The sequence below is a fragment of the Chrysemys picta genome, chromosome 2 (genome assembly GCF_011386835.1).
Source record: "Chrysemys picta bellii isolate R12L10 chromosome 2, ASM1138683v2, whole genome shotgun sequence".
Classification (NCBI taxonomy): domain Eukaryota; kingdom Metazoa; phylum Chordata; order Testudines; family Emydidae; genus Chrysemys; species Chrysemys picta.
Window position 1 is genome coordinate 62020429 of NC_088792.1, and position 20089 is coordinate 62040517.

The following is a 20089-nucleotide window of genomic DNA, read 5'->3' on the forward strand; positions in this document are numbered from 1 at the left end:
TTCACGAATCTGAGGACCAACAAAGACACCTTCCTTTATCTTAGCTTCACTTAACCTCGGAAATTTTCCAAGGAGGTACTTGAAAGCTGCTTGTGTTTTGTCAATGGCCTTGACAAAGTTCTTCATCAGACCCAGCTTGATGTGTAAGGGTGGTAACAAAATCTTCCTTGATTCAACAAGTGGTGGATGCTGAACATTTTTCCTCTCAGGCTCCAATGACTGTCAGAGTGGCCAATCTTTCTTGATGTAGTGGGAATCTCTTGCACGACTATCCCATTTGCAGAGAAAACAGCAGTACTTTGTGTATCCAGTCTGCAGACCAAGCAAGAGAACAACAACCTTCAAATCGCCACAAAGCTGCCACTGATGTTGGTCATAGTTTATGCACCTCAAAAGTTGTTTCATGTTGGCATAGGTTTCCTTCATATGGACTGCATGACCAACTGGAATTGATGGCAAAACATTGCCATTATGCAGTAAAACAGCTTTAAGACTCGTCTTCGATGAATCAATGAACAGTCTCCACTCATCTGGATCGTGAACGATGTTGAGGGCTGCCATCACACCATCGATGTTGTTGCAGGCTACAAGATCACCTTCCATGAAGAAGAATGGGACAAGATCCTTTTGACGGTCACGGAACATGGAAACCCTAACATCACCTGCCAGGAGATTCCACTGCTGTAGTCTGGAGCCCAACAGCTCTGCCTTACTCTTGGGTAGTTCCAAATCCTTGACAAGGTCATTCAGTTCACCTTGTGTTATGAGGTGTGGTTCAGAGGAGGAGGATGGGAGAAAATGTGGGTCCTGTGACATTGATGGTTCAGGACCAGAAGTTTCATCCTCTTCCTCTTCCTCGTCTGACTCAAGTGAGAATGATTCTGGTGCATCAGGAACCAGCAGTCCTTCTCCGTGGGGTAGTGGGCGTATAGCTGATGGAATGTTTGGATAATGCACAGTCCACTTTTTCTTCTTTGACACACCTTTCCCAACTGGAGGCACCTTGCAGAAGTAACAATTGCTGGTATGATCTGTTGGCTCTCCCTAAATCATTGGCACTGCAAAAGGCATAGATTTCCTTTTCCTGTTCAACCACTTGTGAAGATTTGTTGCACAAGGGGCCCACCTATTGTCCTGATCTCCAATTTTGCAGCCAAAATAAAGGTGATAGGCTTTCTTAACCATAGTGGTTTTACTGCGCTTTTGTGATGCAAAAGTCACTTCACCACAAAGTTATCTGCACTGTTCACACAAGTACGAGGCATCTCTGCTCACTTTGGCTAAACAGAAATGTGGCCCTTTGCAAAATCAAACACTGACAAATAAGAGAGCACGACACTGTATGATTTCTAGAGCTGATATAGGGCAATTTGTTCAGCAGAGTGATGTAAGCTTCGTTATGATTGCATCATCCATGACTTCTAGGAATAACATGATGCAATTCATATCATGTATGACGCAATACCAGCTTCAGATTGCATCATTCATTGTTTTGCCTAAAAAGCAAGTACTGTCCAAACCCAGTCATAGATTTATTCATAGATCCAGTCAAAGATGTATTTTAGTCATTTCTGGTTTAAATTGAGATCCCTTCCCTTTATAACTCACTTATCCTCCGCCATTCCCAAGTCAAGGGTCGTATATATTGACCCAATAGCATATCTTGAAAACTAGAGCCAATCAACAATTTTAAGCATCATTTTCGTTCTCAGTGACCCAGAATTAGTAAAGCTTGACTACATTTATTTCAGAAGCATTTTGGCTGTAGAGCAGTGTTACTTACAATTTGTAATCTTAGATGCCTAATTCAGGTCTGGCTTTAAGAGATGTATTTTCCCTGCCCTGGTTCCTTGCTGTCCCGGAGAGATCACACAAAGATAGCGCAAAACAAAAACCTTCCCCCACAAATTTTAAAGTATCTTCTCCCCTCATTGGTCCTTTTGGTCAGGTGCCAACCAGGTTATTTGAGCTTCTTAATCCTTTACAGGTAAAGGAGGGAATTTTATGCTACCCTTAGCAGTATGTTTATGACAATGGCAGTAGCTTGTTCTCAGCAATAATTATCCCCTCCAAAGTTTACAATCCAAATATTGCAGCATCCTGTAGTTATATGCAAACAAGTAAAAAGTTAAAAAGATTAGAAATTGAAACGATCAGCTACTGGTTTGCTTTCATTGTCCCAATATAAGGGGGGTGAGGGGAAAGTAAGCAGAAGACATAAATGGTAAAAAAGTAAATTAGACTTTTAAAAATCTTTCACTTAGAATAATCTTAGCTGTTTCTATTAAAAAAAACAGATTTCCTAACACCTGCATTAATATATAATTTCAGCATGACCGTATTTCTTTAAACCAGACTACAGAAAAGCATATAAGTTAGAAAATGAAATCACACACCAGAAATACCTATAAATTTTGAAAACCTATAAATACAGACTACTGGGAAATGTCTGTGTGAGTCAATCTCCCATGGGGGGATCGGGGTGCAGATCAGGAGCATAGGAGAAAGATTGCCTGTGGGACTGGACCTTAGATGTGACCGCATCCTCTCTTCTATTAGCTTCTGCCTAGGGAGGAGGAGCAGCTAAATGCACTTGTCAGCTGTGGCTAAGAAGCAGAGCCCCATCTGGATGCAGTACTCTAGAAGAGGAGGGTGATCTCCTTCCACAGAAATAAAGAAAATCCCACCCCTGAGTCATCAACTCTTCTCTGGGGGAGGAAGAGAAGAAGATAGAGATTGCTCAGCATGACTAAAGAAGGTAAATTATTCACACTCTCTGTCGTTTTCTCATGCAGAGGCAAAGTCTGCAGCAGGTTAGCAAATCTTTAAGCTGCATGTTAATGAACTACAGTGTCAATTAGAGCTAGGCAAATGGGGGGTAAATGTTTTTTGAGAACTTTCACTAAATATTAATAGCTTTGGGAATTAGTCACATCCTTTTTGCTCACTTTTCTGTGAACATTGGTGAAAATGAGTGGCTGTTCAGTCATTCCTCAGTGTTAGTGTGTAGCTGGTTGGAAGACATTTTCACGAAGCTTCACTTTGGTTTTTTACTATTTTTAATTTTCAAATGTTTGTTTTTTTTTGACCATCTGTAGCAATGGTGACTGTTCTTGTGCACATGCAAACAAGAGTCTTCACTATTCAAACCAGAATAGTGCCTGGCTGTAAAGTTTGTCATCTGGCCAGAGACCAGATATGATACTATGCGGCTTAAGTGACCAATCGCATATCTCAAATAATTAATAGTAAAGAAATGAAGACAGAGTCGAAGTGGATCAATTTTGAACAACCTATATATTAACATAAAGTGTTAGTCAAACAACTATGAGGAAAGAATAATTTCTATTAAAAAAAATCCACATCTGTCTACAGAGATGTCATTAACACCAAAAGATTGTCAATCAATACTCTGCTTTGCACAGCTCTGGGCTAAGGGAAGTGCCAATGTGTGATTCAATACCTATGAGAACTGTTTGAGCCTCAGTGAATCCCACTGGCTAAGCTCAGTGCCACTGACCTTCATGCCTACATGAGGTGCTGGGGGCTTCTAATACCAATGTACTCCAAATGGTAGCTGATTCCTAGCAATCTCCGTGAGAGCTGCCCGTGAATCATAACTTTTCTGCCTCAAGCATTAGGAAGAAAATAATATTGTCTAGCTAATGGCTTGAAGTATTGGGGGAGTGGACTGGAGGCTTTGAGTTGTATCCATCACCACTTCCTAATCTTTGTTTTATTTTCTCCTTAGAGAAATATTCACAAATAAAATTGTCCATCTCTTCCCTTTTGCCAGCCTTATTACTCTGGAACTTTACTGACTGCATTGAATTGTCACCATAATAAAGCTGCATCCTGCCTGCGCTTTGGCATTTCAGTGATAACAGATTGCCAAGGGCCTGGGGGATTGGTGGGTAGCAGCAAGTCTGAAGCTGACTTCCCAATGGCTTAATAGAAAATAACTTCCTCCTTCTTTCCCCTGATTCCTATTGAAATCCTTGTTGGAATCTGTGGGTGTGATAGTGTCACTGCTGTTTGCTGTCTTCAAACCTCATGTGTTCTGGGACAACCTAAGCTTATTTGCAAGCTGGGTTCTGGCAGAAAGAAGCCCTGAGATGGCCAAATCTGCTAACATCCCTGATGGAATATCACAAGGGCAGAAATCCTTCCCCAACTGTGTTTAGGGCCCACAATTCCATGAGAGCTGCTTCAGTTGCTGAGGGGAAGTAGGATCAAAAACAGAGCTCCAAGACCTGCCCTCTACCTTGTTTCTGATTGGCCTGCAAATGGGTGAGGGCAGCATCATGTGAACATGATTAAGAATTGCAGGAAGAGTCACTTTCTTCTTACAATGAGCGAGGAACTATATTCGAAATACAAACAACACTGTCCTTGAAGTCGTTCTGTCTCCCACTGTGATTAGAACCTTCCCCAGCCCTTTCCTGCCTTGCTTCCTGCTGCAATTTCAAAGAAACGGTACATGTGCCCTCACAGTAGGGGAGAGCTGAAGGCAAGGAAAGCTGCCAAAGTTGCCAACTGCAGTAAGGCCCAAATCCTCCAAGGCATTTAAACACTCAGCTTCTACTGATTTCAATGGAAGTTAGGAGCCTGAATATTTTTTGAGGATCTGGGCCTAAGTTTCTATGGCTACTCTCATGGCACAGTGAAGAAGTTGGTGACTCTTTCAAAACCTGTCACATGTGTGTCTCTTCTCAAGGTGAAGCTGTCTGCAAGAGCATCCTGTGGTGAGCTATCAAGCTGCACAGGAGTCAGCAGGGGATAAAAGGCTGATGCCACAAGCTGGCGGGTAGCTGAAGGGGGTTGGTGTTGAAGCACCAGCAGAGATGAAGAGCTGAGCTCTCAGGGAAATGTTGGAGCCCAACCGTAGGGGGAGGGGAGGTAATCACATTTTTATGCCTTGGAATACAGCTTCACCTGATGTAGGGAACCTGCTGTGGGATTGCGAGAGTCAATTTGGCCTTGGTGTTGTGAACAGGGTCAAATGCTAATGTAAGAAATGATCACAAGGGAAATGGGATGGACAGCCTCATGAGGCTCTTCTCTCTTCCGAAATGTTCTGCAGAGATTGTCTTGAGGAGAAGCTGCTTTGATAAGAATGTGACACATGGTCCCATTTACTAATCAAACTGCCATAATATTTTCTTGGAAGTGCCATTAATAAAAAGGCCATTCCATTATATGAATCTCTTCATCACCAGTTGATGGCAACATTTTAGGATCCTAATTTGGGGGGAGAAATATGCATATATTTTCAGACAGGCATCTTTCTCCTATGAAAACTGACTGAGTAGAGCTTTTTTCCAGAGTCAGTACGTAGACATCCTCTTCAAGCCTCTGTTAAATGGAAAATTGATTTGGATGATGCATGCCCCAGGCTCTATATTGGCTTTTTAGCTTCCGTGAAATGTGTTTCCCATAAAAGGAATTCACCATCCTAGAGATTAGGAACACAGAGTGAGGAAGACAGAAAAAGCTTTCATACAAACCCAGAGCCCCTGCTGTCAAATCTTGGTGTTTTGCCAGATTGTCATTTAGACATTGTGGGGCCAAATATCTCAGTAGCAAACAGAAAAGCTAATGCTAACAGAGAAATCCTCTATGCATATTGATGGGAGAGGTCCCAGTGTCTTGTAAAGCTGTTGATTCAAGTGTACTGGTCTTGTATGTGATGTGAGAATTGCTTGAAAAGGCAAAACAGTTACCCCAATGAAAAGAGTAAAAAGGCAAAAAATCTTTCATATGTCTTAGTCATATAGTGTGTATCTATATGTGTGCCCATAATATGGAGGCACTGGTTACATCTCCATAGTTAAGGTTGAGCTAAGTTTTATACTTACTTTAATTCTTGTTCTTCATGTGAAGCAAACACTATCTTCCCCAAAACTACAGCACTTACTCTGAGTATAGCATGAATTTTATGAGAACTTATAAGTAAATCTATTAATCAATTTAAATTTAAAAAGTTAAACAAGTCCTTTTAGATATTTAACATTTGGTATTAGACCTGTTTTGTCCAAGATAATCTTAGCTAAGTTATTATCTAGCTACATAAAAATTGGCAGGGGGTGAACCTTGAGCTGGTCTGGTGCAAGGGGTAGGGTATTTTTTGAAGAGCCTTTAAGTGATTAATGATTACTTTTTCTCACTAATCTTCATCACTGAAGTTTTTCCTTCAGCAGAGGATAAAAAATAATGTTCTCTTTCAGAGAAACTTGCCCCAAACTGCCCACTTTCAAAATGGCAGCCAGCTCCTATTGTTTTCAATGGGACTGAGACTACAGGCTTTCTTTATTAAAGGTGGCCAACGCCTCCTTATGTTTCTTCTCTCTGCATCCTGCAAGTAAATGGATCACTATATTCCAGGAGCGCTGATGTCTCCACTCCTACTGGGAGCAATGGTAAACAGTGACCATCTTAACTGAGGAGACCTGTGAAGAATAATGCAAGAAATAACCATTAAACCAATAACCTAAAATTTCTTTGTAAAACCTACTTAATGCACCTTATCTAATCAACAGGGAGAATAGATGTGGGAAAGGGGAGAGGGTGGAGAGTCTGCATGATACTGTAGTGGGCAATAATGGAGGACTGAGGAAACTCTCCGTGTGTGTAATGTGGAGCACAGGAGAGATGGGGTTGAATTAGCAACTTCTATATCAAACCAGATTGCCACAAAAAAAGTAACACAATTTTGTAAAGCAGTTTAATTGCTCTACATATTGTGCCTGTGTGAAAAATCCCTCATAACAGTGAATCTCTAGGTATTGCTGTTACAAATTAGTAATCCTAGAATGTATTATGAAATGTCAAAAGTTTACAATGAACTTGACCATTGAACCTGACGTCTGCTTCATAGGTAATGACATGACTCATTAGGCTTATGTAAGATTCTCACTATTTATAATGTACTGGTTGATTTTAAAATAGTTAAGGACAGTTCTAAAGCATTTGTGGATGAGGACTGTGCTGGTGGAGGTAACCCTGCTAGCTACCCGCACATCAGGTCAGTGTGCTTGTTTTGTGTTATTTGTGGGCCAAATTCATCCCTGGTACAGGTAAATTGACTGCTGTAGAATTTACAGCAGGGAAGAATTTGGCCCAGTAAGCGTAAAGAACCTTCAATTAGGGACTTACAGCTTCTCTTTATTTTTACCTCCCTGGTGCAGAACTCAAATCTTGCTGATGTACAAAAGAGTTTAAGTACCAATTACTGTCTGTCAAATCATGCTGTGTATGATGTTAATTATAAATGTTACCCTTTCAGGTACTGTTGATTCAGTGAAATAAGCTTAAAATGACCTGAAATGTGTGTGAGGCTGGAAGGTACTTGAGTCAATTATTCTCTAAATCACTTCACCAATTCCTTCTCATCCAAAATAATGTTATGTCATCTTCATTTTTATGAAATCATTTTTTAAAAAGTATTAAAACTCAAGACACAAGTTGAGTGAGGTAATATCTTTTATTGGACCAATAATATCAGGGTCTCTAATATTCTGGGACCAATATGGCTACAACAAAATTGCAAACAACATGTTGATACTAACATATTTATTGAATAACCTGCTCATAAAGCAAGATTGTTCCTAAAACCTAGGGAGGTTGTAGAATCCCAGTCACTGGAGATTTTTAAGAACAGGTTAGACAAACACATGTGAGGGATGATCTAGGTATACATGGTCCTGCCTCGGCGTGGGGAGATTGATTAGATGACCTCTCGAGGTCCCTTTCAGCCTTACATTTCTATGTTTCTACAATTTATGCTGGCTATTTTGGAAGGGGCACAATTTCACTGAAAGTTTTTTAGAAAGCTCAAGTCAGTGGGAGTTGTGTTTGTTCATGTCAATGAGAGCAGGATTGGGCTCTAAATGAAAAAAATTAAACAAATTCAGAATTTGCTTGTTAACCACAACACACAATTGTTTGTTATTAATAGATTTAGGAGTATGGGAATTGCCATACTAGATACGGTCCAGCTAATCCAATATCCTGGCTCTGACAGTGGACAGTGTCAGATTCTAGGAAGATGTAAGAAACCCCATATTGGAAGATTCTTTCTAAACCTTATCATTCAGAGACTGGCTTCTGTCCTGACATAAGAGAATTTCAGCCTGATCGAATGTGCATTGAAGTCAATGGAATGAGTCCCACTGATATCAATGGGCATTAGATTGGGAATTATGTGTGGTCTAACTTTCAAAAAAATAATCCCATCGAATGTAACTGTTGATGATCTCACTATCCATATAAAGGTCTAATCATTCTTTTTCAAAACTAAGGTCTTGGCCAAAGTGATGTTTAATGACAATGAATTCAACAGATTAATTATGTTGAATTGAAATGAAATATTTCAGTTTTTAAATTTGCTGCCTTACAACTTAATTGAATGTCCCCTGTTCACATTTTATGAAAGAAGGTAAACAGGAGTATCAGATTTAACTTTTCTTTAACATTCATTATTTTGTATGTCTCTATCATGTCCCCTCTGACTGATCTCATTACCTGTCTCTGAACCCCATCTATTTCTATTTCTAGTATGTCCGTTTTTTAGATTTTTGGCTACATGTAAAGCCCCTTCAGATGGGAGAGAATAAGGAGCCCAATTGTTTAGCAGGGATTTCATGCACCATATTGTACTAGCATTGTATAGATGGCACTGAATTCCTACTGCTACTAGGTCAATTTACACTTCAGAAAACAACCCTGTGGCAGTGAGTCTCAATTGATTCAGGCTTGTGCAATGGGGCTACAAATAACAGGGTAGACTTTCCCGCTTGGGCTGGAGCCCAGGCTATGAAACCTAGTGAGAGGGGGAAGGTGTCTGTGGCTCTGAGAGATGCCCCCTTCACTGGGTTTCAGCGCCCAGGCTCCAGCCCAAGCGGGAAAGTCTACCCTGTTATTTGTAGCCCCATTGTGAGAGCCTGAGTCAGGTGGCCCGAACCCCGAGACTTCCTGCTGCGGGGTTGTCTTTGCAGTGTAGCTGTACCCTTAGGCTCTGAGAGGCCCTATGTTTGAATGCTCAGGAGCTGTCATCAGGAAGATGAGCTCAGCTCTGAAATTTACTTTCTCCATTGGTCCAAAAGAGCCTGAGTTTGTTAAATCAGGGCACGGCACCATGCCCATCTGCTTACTTATGGTTTTGCCTAAAGTGTATTATTCCTGCTTTGATGGTGAGTCCATTTTTCCGTAATTCACATTTGTTATACTAATTTTTTGATGGATGCACTGAAAAATAGTAAATAAATAAAATAAAAGGAAATATGTAAAAGATTAACTGAAAATAATATTCTTGGAAGTATTGTATCAGAGCAGAGAAATAATAACCAGGAAAAAATAGGATCATACTTTAAAGCAGTCCATGATAAAAGACAGGAAATTGATTCCAGCTGAACTAATATTTCTGTTGAAATGAGTTGCATTTGCTATTCACTGTTCATCTTCTGCACACCCTGGAGCTATTTCGGATGCTGCCCAGTAAAACCCTCTGAAGCTACATGCTCCACTGCAGTATATGAGCGGAGAGTGGGATTTCTTATTCTTTTAGCATATCAGTGCAAAAGAATTGTTTCTGTTTATAAAGCATGCTGTGATTTTTTTTTAAGTATGTGGGATTGGATAACTTGTTTAATATTTTTCCTTGCTGAGTGAAGACTAAAGCAAGAGGCATCTCTAAAACAGGGCACCTGGTACCATGCTTCTAATTTCCTCTGCATGGGACTTTATAAAAAGAAATGGATCTCAAATTGACACAACTGACATACTGTACAGGCAGTTATACCGGACATGGTCCCTAAAACAACTTTGAAGTAAATTTTTATGCTCCTAATAGGTGCCAGATTGATGGGCCTTTGTTTTTGTATTATGAGATTGAGAACTTCTGTTTTCCTAATCCATCTTCTCTATACCATTCATTATTCTAATACTTCTATCATGGCCTCTCTTATTTATCTCCTTTTTAAGGGAAAGAATACCAATCTTTTCAGTCTCTCTTCATAGGTAAGCTCTTTTCCTCATAATTTGTCATCTTTCTCAGTGTGAACTTGGAATAATGTCATAGAGCAGTGATTCTCAAACTTTTGTACTGGGGACCCCATTCACATAGCAAGCCTCTGAGTGTGACCTCCCCCTTATGAATTAAAAACACTTTTTTATGTATTTAACACCATTATAAAAGCTGGAGGCAAAGCGGGGTTTGGGATGGAAGCTGACAGCTCGCGACCCCACACATAATAACCTCACGACCTTCTGAGGAGTCCCGACCCCCAGTTTGAGAACCCCTGTCATAGAGCAAGTGTACTCCTTGCACTGTACTTGTGTCTGTAATATTTGACATTTCTGAAGTTATTGTGTCTTCTGCTTCCTTTGATTCTCATAGCTGCTTATTTAATCGAAAGGAGCAAGACAACTCATTCAATAGGGAAACCAGAAACAAAGTGGCAATACTGGAGAAAACACATGTAACCATGCTTCTGTGGGTCACAACTGAGAATACCAAACTGAGGACAAACTGCTGAGAAACGGGGCAGACACACCCCAAAACTGGAGGTTATTCTCCCATGAGATTATACTAAACCAGCATCAAAAGTAAACTTTTGTTTCACCACACTGGCTAACAAGAAGTCATAAAAGCAGTTTCCTTAGGCATACCAGTCCTTGTATCACCACCGAAAACACTAGACTTAGAGATGAGTGGTTCTTTAAAACCAGTCTCCTCAAATAAGTGATTCTTCTGATCCCAAAGAAACAGCCACACACCCAGGTCAATATACACCTCAGATCTTACCCCAAAATCATGCTGATGCCAATCCTCTAGTATCTAAAATCTAAAGGTTTATTTATAAAAAGAAAGAAAGGTGAGAGTTAAAATTGGTTAAAGGAGTCAAATACATACAATAAATGCAAAGTTCTTGGTTAGGGTGACCAGGTGTCCAGTTTTCGACTGGAACACCTGATTAAAAAGGGACTGTGGCTGCTCTGGTCAACACCACCAACTGGGCCGTTAAAAGTCCAGTCAGCGGTGCTGTGGCACCAGGGGCAGCTCTATGTTTTTTGCTGCCCCAAGCACGGCAGTCAGGTGGCCTTCGGCAGCATGCCTGCGGGCGGTCCATGGTCACGCGGATTTGGCGGCGTTTCTGCGGGTGATCTGCCGGTCCCGCGCCTTCAGGGTCCCCGTCGCCGAATTGCTGCCAAAGCCGCAGGACTGACGGACCTCCCGCAGGCATGCCGCCAAAGGCTGCCTGACTGCCGCCCTCACAGCGACTGGCAGGCCGCCCCCCGCAGCTTGCCGCCCCAGGCATGTGCTTGCTGTGCTGGTGCCTGGAGCCGCCCCTGTGTGGCATTAATGCAGGCTTGTCCCTACCTGCCCTGGGGCACGTAGCTTCTTTCCCCCTCCCCCCACCCCGCCTACGAACCAGACCTGCTGGCCACTTCCAGGGTGCAGCACGGAGCCAGAACAGGCAGGCAGCCTGATTAGCCCCCCTGTGCCGCTGACCGGAAGCAGCCCGAGGTAAGCCTGAACCCCAGCCCCATGCTCCTGCCCCAGCCCTGAGCCCATAGTCCAGAAGTTTGAGCAGGAAAGAGGCTGGAGCAGGAAAGAGGCAAAATTGAGGTGTTTCCAGGCCTTTTATATCTTCTGCCATGTGAACGGAATCCCACTGTTCTTAGTGTAGAAATTCACAGTAGCAAGATGGAGTTTCGAGTCACATGTCCATGCATGATTTCGCCTAGTCACAGAAGTAAAGTCCATTAAGCGTAGATAGGTGTCTTCCATTGTAAATTAAGTGTACTTCAATGGGCCATTCTACTTGAATAGTTCCTTCAAGATGTGCAGGCTAAATACCTTGTGGGCGCTACCCCAGGAGCAAGCATTTGAAATACAGGTATAGAGCCAATACTCATAACTTCAAATACAAAAATGATATATGCATATAAATAGCATAATCATATTCAGCAAATCATAACGTTTCCACAGACATCTTACATGCCACATTTTGTACAAGATTTGTTGCAAATATATAACAGTGGTTTCAACAATGATCTATATGGTCATATTTTAATCAGATAATATCACAACAAGTTAATCCTGTTTTAAATACATTTTAAACAAGATTCAATGGACAAGCTAATAATATATCTAATATAAAGTTATGTTTGAGATTTCTCATTGTTGTCACCTAAACAAAGTGTTTCCTATATTGAATTTCATGATGATTAATGATATTAACAGCACGGCATTTTATTTTAGAATAAATAACCTACCCACATAATTATGGAAGACATTGACATAGAAATCGCTGGACAGGCACCAAAGTATTCTTCTAATGTGGATGTAGATGACAGGTAAGTGTTTGGGTCTCACCTCTTGTCTGAGTTTGGCTTTGTATCTTGTTTGAGTTGATTTTTTTTTCCCAATAGCTCAGTGGGACAAACTGTCTCAAACAACCTTAGTATAGCTTTCAGAATGAAGCAGATGTCATAGCTGGCTTAAAGCCCCTTACACTGATGAGTGCAGCAGCCACCCTTCATTCAGGGTAAGAAACAATAGTGCTCCAAAAAGATGGGCTCATGCTCGCCCAATGCCACTCAGGAATATGAGCTATATAGGCAGAATGCTAGGCTGGGCATCCTTTGGCTAAGGGGGTGTGTTAATGAGAGAGAAGCAGGAGATAGAGGGCTGGTCTACACTGAACATTTACATCAGCATAGCTATGTCTCTCGGGGGTGGGGGGTGAAAACCTACACTCCTGAAAGACCAACCTAACCCCCAGTGCTAGGTCAACAGAAGAATTCTTCCATTGACATAGCTATTGCCTCCCATGGAGGAGGTGGATTAACTTGAGTGCCGGGAGAACTCCTCCCATCCCCGTAGTGATGTCTACACTGAAGTGCTACAGTGCTGAAGCGGTACTGCTGTAGCATTTTAAGTGTAGACGTACTCAGAGATGAGCAGACAGAGACCGGGAGAGACAGAGAAAGCTTGGACAAGCACAAGGTGTCCAGAGTATGACCCAGGGAGAAGCCAAGAGCAGGGCCTTCTGGGTCTGGAGAAGCTGGCTAAAGAGGCTTGGGGCTGTAAGCAAAGAACTAACTCCTATTGTTTGATTCCTCTGGTATTCAGGGAAAACAGGACATTCCTTGTAAATAAACAAACTTGCTTCAAAGAAAACATCTGATTCTACCATCAATTTTCCCTCCTAATTGGAACAACTTGTAACACCCTGAATTTGGCTAAGCTTTCGGGTCAAGAAGGGTAACGCACATATAGACACCAGCTAATGAGCCTTATTGTCTTCTCACAAAGGTTTTCTACTGGTGTAACTCCATTGACTTCAATGGCATTACTCCTGATTTACATCAGTTTAAGTGAGACTGGGTTCAGGCCCACTGGCTTCAGAGTGGATTTCATCTTTAATTCTCAACGTTTTGTGTCATGTGCCCAGCAATGGGTTGAATTTCTTGTTCTTTACAAAAGTGTTTGTTTCTATTTTAAGTAAACTTGTGCTAATCTGAGCTCCTGGGGACTGCTGCTGTTGGAATGATTTTCCAAGTGTTCCACCTACACAGCCATTTTCTCTAATTTCTCATCTCAGAGGAACTGTGCAGGCTTTCAATTGATTTCTTAATAGTGTATAAAAAGATATTCAATATGCTGCTCTGCTTTTGGCATGCACTCCAGTCTGGCAGTACATCTAAAAAGGGCAAGTGTCACAAGATGGCTCAGAGAGATATAAATTACAGCTCCCTATCCCCCTGCAGCTCCCTAGTCCCGATAGGGGTGTTCACCCTGAAGGAAGGTGTTGCCACCACCTATGCTTCTGTAGGGTTTGTTGAGGGTAGTCAGCTTTAAATGGCATAAAAGCCCCATTGAGGTTGAATCAGCACATCCTGACAACCCATGGCTATACGCCATCCCCAAATAATACCACCAACTTGTGGGTTGTGATGGTACCTGTAGCTTCCTTGGGGTTGCAGTTTTTGGATGAACGCAACATCATTTCTAACAAAGATTGGTAGGGTCACTGTCTATGCCAGCCACTGGGTTGAAGCCGGGCCATAAACTGTGGTTCTTTTGACTGTATCTTACATCTTTCCTCTATGTAGTTAAAAAAATAAAAAACTTTGAAAATTAAAAGGTCACTGATAACAATTTAAGAGAAGCATCACAGAATTCAGTCACCTTTTGTACCCTTTCAATTCTAGGCTGCTGTGTGAGGTGGAAAGGCCCCCAGGAGTAACTCAGCCCTGAGGGTCTGTCTAAATTACAAAAGTCTCCCCAGGCTGCCCTATGGCCCACAGCACTGTAGACTGCAGCCCCACCTCTGACATGCCCTTCTCACTGCCAGCTAGGGACCCAACCAGCCTCTTCCTAAGAAGGGGGTGCAGTGGCAGAGGTCACTACAAAAAATGTATGGCGCTAAAAGTCTATAATACTCTGTATAATACATGTACAGATAAAGTCTCTACATGCCACGTTTGCTCCACACTGACCTATTGGATTAGCTAATCAAGAGCTGCACAGCTCTGCGCATATGCTGCATTCCCAATTTCTTCATCGCCAGGATCCCACTTTACACATGCATTGCATTCTGAGAGGCATGTGTGTATATGGGGTTCCCCCGCTTTGAACTGTCATGTAGCAGATGTGTATCTTCCCCAAACCACCATCTCTCCTTCTGGAGTGGGCCTAGAAATGGAAGGGGTGGAGGAAGCAGAGTGAGGAGATGGCATCTTAAGGTTTTGGAAAGCAGGGAGCTGGGTCCAGGGGTCCCAGAGGCCAGTGTCCCAGGAGGGCCCCCCCCTCATCCCTGCTCCAGTCATGCTGGTCACTGACAGCTTCAATAACTGTTTCTTCCCCATCTCCAAGGACCTGCCCTGGGTGAGAGAGACTGGCTGGGATCTCTGCCCCCTCTCCTTCCCTCCCACCAGAGAGACTGGGAGGACTGTTGCTTTAAAAGAAACAGCTACTAAAGTTTGGGCCTTAATTTCTTGTCTTTTAATATGATTCCCAGCAAATCAAGTTACATTTGTATTTCATATTACTAACCAAGCTTTGGCGAAGAAACAAACATCTTATGTTACCTGTGCAAAAAGAAAGAAACAAAACAATAGTAATGTTTTTACTATCCTAGTTGTATAATTTCCTTTTTTACTTAGATTTGCATCCCTTCTTCCCCAAAACACAAAACTGTGTGTCTCCCAAAGATAATACATAATTCCTGGGGGTTGGAATTAATTTAGGTGAGATCTACAGGTGGGTCTTCCCCCCTTCACCCCCACCCCATCTAGTCACATAAATATTCCCACTGGAATCAATAGAATTGCTCCACATGAATAAAGAGAGACAAGGTAGGTGAGATATCCTCTTTTAGTGGACCAGCTTCTATTGGTGGAAAGGCCAAGATTGAGCTATCCACCAACAGAGGTCAGTTCACTAAAAGATATTACCCCATCTACGGTATGTCTCTCATATCCTGGGACCAACTCAGCTACACCAACACTGCAAACATCACACAAATAAAAACTACTGCTGTGGATAAGAGCTTTTAGGATCATCAAGCGCTATGGTCCTGATACTGACCCTGCCTCCATAGAGATATAGGGATCCAGCCACATGGAGCACTTGCAGAATCATGGCTTTAATCTGTGTTGCCTACTTACTACATACTTTTTTTCTTTTGCAATTTTTGTTTTTTATATTTTACTTTAATATCCCATTAAGGTTCAGTGGTTTAATAGTATTACCATGTCTGCTAGAACAGCCCGAATTCAAATGGATTAGAGCCAACACAAATGGTCTAGTGGTTATAGCACTACTTTGTGACTCAGAAAACGTGGGTTCAGTTTCCTGAATTGCTTTAGGCTTCCTGTATGACCTTGGGCAAGTCACCTAATGTGAACCCCTGATCGTACTGAAGTCAATGGTGGAATCCTGAGAGTTTTGTGATTAATCTCCCTGTCTTTCATCCCCCATCTACAAAACAGGGATTATAGTACTTCCTTACCTCACAAGGGTGTTGTGAGTGTAAGTACTCTTAAAATACTGTGATGCACTCAGATCCTATGGCAATGGGGGCTATGTAAGTACATAAGATAGCTAGGAAGTAAAATGTTGTACATATTTTTACCAATCTTGTGAAAGTGGAAATGTCCCGTGTTTAATTTCTATCTTTCAGGAAACACAAAGAAAAAGAAGAAAAAAGCAAACCATCTGAAATCGTTGGTCCAATCACAATTGTAAGCAAGAATACACTTGTAAGGATAGTAACTACATGTTAGTCTAGTACACATGCAGTGAAATGTGAGTTTTCATGTCTTCCAAAACCATATTATTCCAGGTTTGTTGCATTCATTTTTGTCCGTCAGCTGCTTTAGAATTGTAGTTAACTCTGTAACAACTAATTACAAATGCTGCTTCTATCCATATGAAGCACTCCCAATGCCATCTGTAGTCATTTCACCACACAGGGTAACATAGGAGAGATGCCACTTGAACTTTTCTATACCTCTTTTATATTTCCATTGATGATGATGTGACATATAATCCAAAATACTATTCTAATGTTAAATGAATCAGAGCATTAACTTCCTAACATTTTATTGTAAATAGTTTATTTTATTAACATTCAAACAACCAGGAAGCCATACTGGTTTCCACTGACTAAAATAATCTGATATTTACTTCTTTTACTGATTCCCATCAGTTTCGATATGCAGACGGGCTGGATATAACTCTTATGGTATTTGGAACAATAGCAGCAGTACTGAATGGAGTTTGCCTTCCTCTGATGTCACTGGTTTTTGGTGAAATGAGCGACGGTTTTGTGAGTGGTTGCATATCCCAGGAGAGTTTACGTAAGGAAACAATTCATATACTTTATTTATTTTGCTTTTGTTCATGATATGTTCCTCTCCCCTCGCCCATTTATTTCCTTATGATCACCTTAGCTTTCTTGTGAAAAGAAGGGCTAAAAGTAAGTCTAATTTCTCTGTGGGTTTTTTTTTTATTTATTTATTCCTGTAGCAGAGCTTGGATATGTGGGTGTTTTCATGGCTAAGTAACGATCATCTTTACCATAGAGAAAAGTTTGGGAAGTAGTAAGTCTTCATGTAAACTTAGTAGATTTCTTCGGTTTCTTTAATTTGTTTAAACTTCACTCATTGTGGCCATTCATTTTATAGGTGAAATTCATCCTTCGCTACAAATCTCACACAAGGCTTAATAGTCCTTGAAAGGATTTAAGCGGTGTTGCAGGCCTCTGCATAGGGATGGATTCCACCTTATGACAATGGGCAGTGTCTTCATGAAGAAATGCTTACGTGGAAGAGTTACTAATTTTAATAAATTCCGATCCCACTATTCTCCTTGATGTGCTCTATAGATAGTGGTGACCCATTAATATTCTTCAAGATATCACTAGCTGTGTTGCCTATGGAAATAAAGGCTTCTGCTCTACTTTATTCAGGTTGATGGTGCTCGGTAACTTAATGTTATAACCATGGGCCTGGAACCTCTCTCCCCACTTCATTTGTGCAGGTAGAGGACAGTGAAAAAGGGCAGAGCTGGGATGGGGAGCATGGAAGCAGGGGTGGGGGGCATTTACTTCCCTCAGTGGATTCTATTACCCTCAAAGAGAAGGGCAGAGCACATAGCCCATGGCAACAAGACTTCTAAGAGCTCTTTGCTACCAGGAAATCCAGACAATGTGGGGAAAAGCTGTCCCCAGAGTAGCTAGTGATCCGTTGGTTTGTGCTTTGTAAACTCATTTAATTCTAATAATAAACAATAGCCTCTTATTTTTATGGTACTCAGAACCAGAAGCTCACCAGAAACATACAACAGCTTGAAAGGGAGTTTTACTCTTCTTGCGCTCTCCTTTTAAAAAAAAAAATGCAATTTTTTTCTGTTTGCTTTAGAAATTCGGGTTGTGTTTACTACCGTAGCCTGGGGAGACTCTATGATGCCTAGAAACCCCCTGATAATAGAAAATTAGTGGGATTATTAAATCAGGAAAACCTGAGCAACTAGGGGGGAGGAATTTTACTCCGATATAAACAAAAACACCTGTGTAACTCAAAGGTCTGAGAAACAGCTGGGAGAAGAAAAGGTCTCTCCATAGGAGATTCAACATGGGTGCCTCTTCAATTGAGGGCTGAGAAATCCCCAACTTCAGCCCTCTGGCTATCTAATGTATGCTCCAGTAGAACAGAGAAGACACAACTTGACATTTCTGATGTTTTAAAGGTGCTTTTAGAGCTTAAGTTTTACCTTATAAACAACCACCATCTTAGCTTATGTAGGCAAAAGTAGATGTAAACGGGGGTAAATCTGAGCTAAAAAGTCTTACCCTGCCTAGCATGAATATCTTTGTGTGATTATTTTCAGCTGTTCAGTGTTGCTTGTGAGCATGGGGGTTGGGGGGACAAGCTGCAAAATCCACATGGAAGTGAAACACAGGCATATAATTCTAATGGTGATATGATAACGTAACAATTACTGAGTTTAACCTTTTTGCTGCTGATTAACACACCAGGCCTGTATGTCAGGCACAAAATAAATTAAATTGGCATAGCAGGTATGTTTCAGTGGAATGTTGTAATAAATGGAATGATACTGCATGTTATCACAACACATACTGGTGTGGAGAACCAGCAATGAAGAGTTAAAGGCGGATGGTGCAAATAATTAACAACTTACATTGTTGTATGTGGTGGTATTGTAGCCGTGTTGGTAGTGCTTAATTTCTGCCAGGGCTGAGCCCTGGCATCTCTAGAGTTGGCAGTTCATAGCCTCAGCACCTCTGGGTTTGCCATGTCAGTTGAATGTAAAAAAAAAAATTGCTTGAGTCCGAGTACCTCTTTCATTACAAATTAAACACTACGTGTTGGTATCAAGATATTAGAGACAAGGTGGGTGAGGTACTATCATGTCTCTCTCACCAAACTTGTCCAATACAAGCTTTTGAGCTTACCCAGAACTCTTCTTCAGAGCTGCTCTGCATAAGCTTGAAAACTTGTCAGTATCACCAATAAAAACATTATCTCACCCACCTTGTCTCTCTAACAACTTTCATAACTTTTAAACATCTTTTTTTTTTCAGCAAGTTCATTGAGCTGCAATCAGTCACAAGTGCCCTTTGAAGAACAAATGACAGAGTAAGTTCAAAGTAATTATTAACTTTGGGTTGACTAGCAGCTGTGAAGTGTACAGCAGATACAGGCTCTAAGTAAACTGTCAGTGGAGATAGTTAATAGCATTAGATAGAAGTTCTAGTTCATCACCTTCGCCCTAGCTGAGAACCAGACTTATCTGCTGTATTGAATTGTATCCCAATGACTACTTTCCCTTCTGTCCCAACCATTTTACCTCATGAATAAAAGAAAATGAATGAACCTGATTCTCTGCTCACGTATGTTGCTGTAAATCAGGGATAACTCCAGCCGCATTGATTGGCGTGACTCTGGTATAAAGCTGAGGGAAGTGACAGAATGGGAAGAAATAGCTGGGTGCTGTGAAGAGCAAATGATGGGATTCCAGGAGCTTCATGTATAATTGTGAAGTAATGAATAGCCATTTAAACTCATTAGCCTCCAGAGATGTAGCATTTTATTGGCCTTTTTCATAACGATAATGAAAAGGTTTTAATCTTGAGTGCAGATAAGGAAAGGAACTCTGACCAAACAGTAATAGGCTTAGATTCACAATGTGTATTGTGTGGAATCAGGTGAGCAGTGAGAGGTCAGCAGAGGACAGAGTGGAGAATCTGATGAGGGTGAATCTACTGCTGCTGACTGGAGGGTGATGTAGGATAGCCAAGAAGGGAAGACGCTGTTTAACTGTGCGAGGGCTGGTGGTGGGGGAGGAGGAGGCTGTAGGAACAGCAAAGGAAGCAGTTGTTTCTAGTGGCTGGGAGTGGATGTGATGACTGAGCTGGGGTTTCCAGAGCTGGTTGTGACAGGTTGGGTCTGCCTCTGTATAAGAACCACAAATCTCACCTACGCATGTAGATAGCATCATGTTTATAGCATAAATCAACAAATTACATCAGACCTGACTCCCAGACATCAACTT

General features: G+C 41.5%; 1 protein-coding gene across 5 annotated transcripts in view; it reads left to right on the top strand.

Moving 5' to 3' along the window:
• Positions 1 to 2615: 2615 nt before the first annotated feature.
• The window catches only part of LOC101950764 (ATP-binding cassette sub-family B member 5), a 65334-nt gene continuing 47860 nt past the window's right edge, over positions 2616 to 20089 (top strand). For 2 of the 5 annotated variants that reach the window (XM_065583326.1, XM_065583331.1), the window contains exons 1-5: positions 2616 to 2758; positions 12266 to 12360; positions 16194 to 16254; positions 16722 to 16872; positions 19119 to 19173. In XM_065583326.1, coding sequence (XP_065439398.1) covers positions 12290 to 12360; positions 16194 to 16254; positions 16722 to 16872; positions 19119 to 19173 — 338 coding nt within the window. In that variant the 5' untranslated portion in view covers positions 2616 to 2758; positions 12266 to 12289. Of the gene's footprint in view, positions 2759 to 6903; positions 7025 to 9981; positions 10018 to 12265; positions 12361 to 16193; positions 16255 to 16721; positions 16873 to 19118; positions 19174 to 20089 lie in introns of those variants that run through there. The other 3 variants (XM_065583330.1, XM_065583329.1, XM_065583328.1) reach the window with 3 other exon arrangements.